The sequence below is a fragment of the Eptatretus burgeri genome, chromosome 11 (genome assembly GCF_056783735.1).
Source record: "Eptatretus burgeri isolate ZD-2024b chromosome 11, Ebu_testis_v1, whole genome shotgun sequence".
Lineage (NCBI taxonomy): Eukaryota > Metazoa > Chordata > Myxini > Myxiniformes > Myxinidae > Eptatretus > Eptatretus burgeri.
This window is the reverse complement of record NC_140971.1, coordinates 65,063,831-65,070,190: the sequence shown is the minus strand read 5'-3', so window position 1 is coordinate 65,070,190 and position 6,360 is coordinate 65,063,831. Positions and strand designations below refer to the sequence as shown.

At 40.3% G+C, this 6,360-nt stretch overlaps 1 protein-coding gene across 1 annotated transcript in view; it reads left to right on the top strand.

The window, feature by feature from the left end:
- Positions 1-1,643: 1,643 nt before the first annotated feature.
- The window catches only part of LOC147017245 (uncharacterized), a 101,412-nt gene continuing 96,695 nt past the window's right edge, over positions 1,644-6,360 (top strand). The window contains exons 1-5 of the mRNA XM_085846700.1: positions 1,644-1,845; positions 3,179-3,238; positions 3,349-3,384; positions 3,772-3,843; positions 3,935-3,988. Coding sequence (XP_085702826.1) covers positions 1,777-1,845; positions 3,179-3,238; positions 3,349-3,384; positions 3,772-3,843; positions 3,935-3,988 — 291 coding nt within the window. The 5' untranslated portion in view covers positions 1,644-1,776. The remainder of the gene's footprint in view (positions 1,846-3,178; positions 3,239-3,348; positions 3,385-3,771; positions 3,844-3,934; positions 3,989-6,360) is intronic.

The window sequence follows — 6,360 nt, the reverse complement described above, 5'->3', positions numbered from 1 at the left end:
ATCTGGTATTTGTATCGATCAAGTTTTCCATTTTTACATGGTATTTGTATCGATCAAGTCTTCCATTTTTATATGGTATTTGTATCGATCAAGTCTTCCATTTTTATATTGGATTTGTATCGATCAAGTCTTCCATTTTTATATGGTATTTGTATCGATCAAGTCTTCCATTTTTATTTGGTATTTGTATCGATCAAGTCTTCCATTTCTATATGGTATTTGTATCGATCAAGTCTTCCATTTTTTTATTGTATTTGTATCGATCAAGTCTTCCATTTTTATTTGGTATTTGTATCGATCAAGTCTTCCATTTCTATATGGTATTTGTATCGATCAAGTCTACCATTTTTATATGGTATTTGTATCGATCAAGTCTTCCATTTTTATGTGGTATTTGTATCGATCAAGTCTTCAATTTTATATGGTATTTGTATCGATCAAGTATTCCATTTTTATCTGGTATTTGTATCGATCAAGTCTTCCGTTTTTATATGGTATTTGTATCGATAAAGTCGTCCGTTTTTATGTGGTATTTGTATCGATCAAGTCTTCCATTTTTATATTGTATTTGTATCAATCAAGTCTTCCATTTTTATATTGGATTTGTATCGATCAAGTCTTCCATTTTTATATGGTATTTGTATCGATCAAGTATTCCATTTTTATATGGTATTTGTATCGATCAAGTATTCCATTTTTATATGGTATTTGTATCGATCAAGTCTTCCATTTTTTATATGGTATTTGTATCGATAAAGTCTTCCATTTTTATATGGTATTTGTATCGATCAAGTCTTCCATTTGTATATTGTATTTGTATCGATCAAGTCTTCCATTTTTATATTGGATTTGTATCGATCAAGTCTTCCATTTCTATATGGTATTTGTATCGATCAAGTCTTCCATTTTTATATGGTATTTGTATCGATCAAGTCTTCCATTTTTATATGGTATTTTTATCGATCAAGTCTTCCATTTTTATACGGTATTTGTATTGATAAAGCCTTCCATTTTTATGTGGTATTTGTATTGGTCAAGTCTTCCATTTTTATATGGTATTTGTATTGATCAAGTTTTCCATTTTTATATTGTATTTGTATCGATAACGTCTTCCATTTTCATTTGGTATTTGTTCTGGTCAAGTCTTCAATTTTTACATGGTATTTGTATTGATCAAGTGTTCCATTTTTACATGGTATTTGTATCGAGCAAGTTTTCCATGTTTTTTTGTTTTTGTGTGTGTGCTTATGTTTGTTTGCCTTGTCACGAAATCATCGTCCAGTCAAAATAATTACGTTTCCTCATTGATGTGAAACTTTTGCAGACTGAATGAAATTTAGTGTTTCTGAGTTGGGGCTATAAAAGACTCCAATCGGAAGGTTAATTTCATTTAAAAAACATTGTATATTTTTAAAATGTTTGTTGACTTTATCAATAAAACACCATTTTTCGTCAATGATGTGAAACTTTGGCAGATTTAGTGAAATTGAATGGTTATGTGTTGGGGTTTGAAAAGACCCAAATTGTTGTAAGATTAGGGTGTAAAATATGTTGGTAGGACTAGGGTTAATGGGGGGGATGGGGAGAAGAAAGTTTGCTTCGATGTGTGAAGTTAAGAGCGGAGGGGTCTCAATTCTTCTCTTGAAGGAACCATTTACATCTTTGACGAAAGGCGGAGAGCCAAGGAGGAGCCAGTTAGCCTGATAGTTGCCCCCTTCTTCTCAGTCCTGTGGTCGCTACGCACCTCGCCTAACTCCATCCGACCCGTATACTACCATGAGGGTCTCTGCCATCTTGGCGATCTTCTTACACATCCTGTCTGCTGCACTAGCGCAACGACTACCAGTAAGTGTAACCAGTGTGCCAAGCTCGCTTGGAATCCCTTAAGCTTTAAGGGCTGGACCTCACGGGGCTAATTCGACTCCATAACACAAGTTTCCTGGCTCGCCTGGCTCTCCAGCAGTGGAAATGGACTTGGAGCTGGATTTGAAACCAGCAAACGATTTCAATTTAACAAGAGGTCAATGCCAATGCCGGTTGTTCAGATATTGCTGAATACGTTTCCACTCGGTGGTCGTGCCGCACTACCGTTCCGTGTACACTTTCACGTATCAGCACGGACCTGTTCATGACACTCCTTGTTAATGCATACTCTGAACCAACCCGTGACTTTCTGCAAGGCTCTCGGAATGGTTTGCCCGTGGAAATGCAACATTGGCTTTTATACATTGTGCAATCGATGACAAAGGTATTTATTGGAGTGCAATCGATGACATCATAATACTTTGTTCATGAATGGTGCACAGAGTGCTTGCGTCGCGACGTTTTATCGATTTGATCATCGCTTTTATATAAAGATTCGCACTGTGTGTGAGCACGCCCAGGTAATCGATGGATCAATATCGATTGTCCATAAATACACAACTTAATATGGTGCGTGAAATGCTTGCTTAAAAACTGATGGCTTATTGGTAACCTATAATGCGCATTAGATGGAACAAGGACAAAGGAATATTTCCTACATTTCACAAACAATCTGTATAAAGTGACTTTTCAATCATATCGGCAATATTCTACGTTTACCTGAACCTCATATTAACTTATTGCTGAAACGAGCTAGTTCTTACCTGTGGAAGGTATGGCGAGTGGCGATGATGGGATCAATCAGTTTGCATTGTGCTCGGCTCACTGTCTGGTCTTGGGTTCGATTGTTAAATTTATAATCGGATCAAAATACAAACTCCAGACTGATGCAGTGCCACCAGGTGGTGTTGCATCACGGAGCACGCCATCCTTTGGAGTGGAGATGAAGTTGGCTGTCCGTTTTTCAATATGAATGTTCACAGATTCAACGGTATCTGTTGAGTAAAGCAGACCATGGGGTTGGTAAAATTGTCTAATTCAAAAATTTGCAACTTTGCATCATTAAAAAGCACTCTTCCTCATCTGTAACTGCCATGACTGCCTCACGAGATGCTATGAATGGTGAGTTGGGTGCACTGTATATGCTTATATCATTCAGGCTCATGAAAGCCGCCTTAATACATTCAAACCACACAAAAATTGGTTTTAAGTCAATACCATACCTGCTGTTGTTAGATCTACCCGTGGAAAATATCAGCGACCAGTCCATGCTGTTCACACTCTGACATTAGCTTCGTGTGTTTCACACCCTTAGGGCCAGAGAATCCAAGGATCCCCTGGGCCTACTGGTGTGCAAGGCATTGATGGAGTCGATGTGAGTGTGCGTGAGAACTCCCACGTTATCTGCATTTCTATTACCAACAAGTATCTTACAAATGCTTCACGATTCACCATGTATTTTATTGCTGCACCTGTTTGTTTCAGGGGAAACCGGGACCATCAGGCCTTCCAGGTGTGCAGGTATAGTTTCGATCCAACTCCAAGCCACCTTACCACATTTGTTTGAAGACGTCAACCAGTCCGCATTTTTGTCTTTTTCACTATTTTATAGCATTTGTATTTTTATGTTATTAATTAATTTCTTCCATATGAATCATCGTACTTGGATGGTATCTGGTGAGAGAAGAGCATTTTCCACCATTGATGTAAAGGTTTGCTTGAATTCCTGAGTTTATAAGCCCTTACGTGGCCACGCCCACAGACACATAAGGAGTTGCTCGAATGGCTCATGTACTTGATGGCAGGAACAAAAGTGTACAGCAAAAGTGTAAAGTTGGTTTGTTTTCGACATACAATGTGACAATTGCAATGTACAGACAGCACAGTGATCATATTGTGTCTCCACAGGGTATCAAAGGTGAAGCTGGAGATCCTGGGCCTGATGGACCTTCTGGATTGTCTGGATTTCCAGGAGTCGATGTGAGACCTTTTAAATTTACTAGACCTATGTTGGCTGCACCTTGATCTTACTGGCTTCCCATTGACACCTGTTACCTCTATTTCCATTTAGGGTTTGATGGGTTCTCCAGGTCCAATTAATGTCCCTGGACTTCCTGGACCAAAGGTAACCTTTCATATGATTCTTGTTCACCAGTACTTGTGATAATAATATACAATAATACACTGTACATTTAAATGATGCCGAATAAGTCACAACATAAATGTGTCATATCCATTTATTATGTATGTAAAATGGTGCAATTTGTGCCCTTTCCAAATAAATCTCCCTTAAATTCTCCTAACACTTCACCTTTTTGCCCACCATCCCTAACACGTCTTTTTCCCCTCACTCCCCCCACCCCCCGCTTAATTCAAATCTCCTCGGCTCTCTTCCTTGTGTACCATATGTGTCAATGGATCATTGTTGTTCACCAAGAAATTGCAATCGAACTAACAAGTCATGATAAATGGTTGCTTGGATGTTGCAAGGTACTGTATTACAAGTACTACTGTCATGCATATTATACTGTACTCCACCACACTCTATACACAGTATATTATGTTACACTGCTGTGTATGATAGTATTGTTCTGCCATTCTATATCAAATTGCACAACAATACGTCACATTAAAGTGGTGCTGCCCCCATGGTTATTATGCTACACCTTGGTAACACATAGCGAGTCAGTGGTGGAGTGGGTAAAGTCGTGTTTAATTGCTACTACTGATTTTGGTTTGATTCCCTCATTTCCCATTAAATTAAACATTTGTGGGAAGTTAGAAGTATGCAATATATAATATAGGTAGACGATAATTCAAATTTCTGTGAAAGTCAATTAATATCATAGTTACCTTTAAGTATAGTATCTTTAATAATAAGTAGTGTGTGTCTGTGTCTGTGTGTCTGTGTGTGTGTCTGTGTCTGTGTGTGTCTGTGTCTGTGTCTGTGTGTGTCTGTGTCTGTGTGTCTGTGTGTGTCTGTGTGTGTCTGTGTCTGTGTGTCTGTGCGTGTGTCTGTGTGTGTGCCTGCATGTGTGTGTCTGTGTGTCTGTGTGTCTGTGTGGATGTGTGTCTGTGTGTGTGTGTGTGTGTGTGTCTGTGTGTGTGTGTCTGTGTGTGTGTCTGTGTGTGTGTGTCTGTGTGTGTCTGTGTGCGTGTGTGTCTGTGCGTGTGTGTCTGTGTGTGTGTCTGTGTGTGTGTCTGTGTGTGTGTCTGTGTGTGTGTCTGTGTGTCTGTGTGTGTGTCTGTGTGTGTGTGCCTGTGTGTGTGCCTGTGTGTGTGTGCCTGTGTGTGTGTCTCTGTCTGTGGGTGTGTGTCTCTGTGTGTGTCTGTGTGTGTGTGTCTGTCTCCTCCATAACTCCAAAAACATGAACCCTGGCGGTCCAAAACTTGCATACTAAGGAAATTCCAAGGAAGGGCATGAATGAAAACTGGGTATTTGGGTAAATTTAAACACCCCTTTTGAAGATAATTAACGGGGTGTTCATCATGAAAAAACAAAAACAGGCTTAACCTTGGTCAGCCCACTCTCCCTCGCTGGGGTCTAAAGCCACCATTTTGTTTCGGCCTGGTCAAAAATGCCTTGCCTTGGAACCCCGATGTACTATCATGTCCTAATTAAAGTATATAATCAAAACTTGTCTTTAGATTTGATGATCCGTGCATGTTGACTAATTAATTGTTGAAATCTGGAGTGAAGTCTGAGAATTAAAAAAAAAAAAATTAATGATTCTTAAAACTAAGCATCTGAGAAAAAATTAAGATTCTTATAACTCATAACTAATGATTATCCGTGGGGGAAATCTTCGGAGTTGGAGAAGGCAAAGTAAATTAAATTAAAGAGCGAATTAAAAGAACGATTAACATAACAGGGGGATTAGATTGAGTAGAGTAACTGGATAAGAGAACCATGAGTTCAAGAGAGAACTGCATAATTTTTAAATAATATTTTATTTCATTGACTCTGAAAAATTTCCACTCAATTTTTGGGCGTCGCCCTCCCTCCTCCCCCTTCCTTGCTCCTCCCTCCCTTCCTCCATTTCTCGCTCTTTTTCTTTCACTCCCACCCCTCTTCACACCCCTCCCTCCTGGAGTGTATAGCAATGTGTGATGAGGCATCGCTCTCCCCCCCCCACTCCTTCCTCTCTCTTCCCTCCTTCCTTGCATTCCCCCACTTCCTTGCTCTTCTCCTCTCTCCCCCTCCATCCCTCCCTCTCTCTCCTCTCCCTCCCCCTCTCCCTCTCCCCCATCCCTCCCTCTCTTCCTCTCTCTCTATTTATTTATCCCTCTCGCTTTCTCTCTCTCACTCCCCTCCTCTCTCTCCCCTCCCTCTCTCTTTCTCTTATTCCCATCCCCTCCTCACATCCCCCTCCCAGAGTGTACAGCAACATGTTGTGAGGCATTGATCTCCCCTCCCTCCCTTCCTTGCCCTCCCCCCCCTTTTCCTCACCCACCCCTCTCTCTCTCAACATTCTCTCCTCGCACCTCCTTCATCCC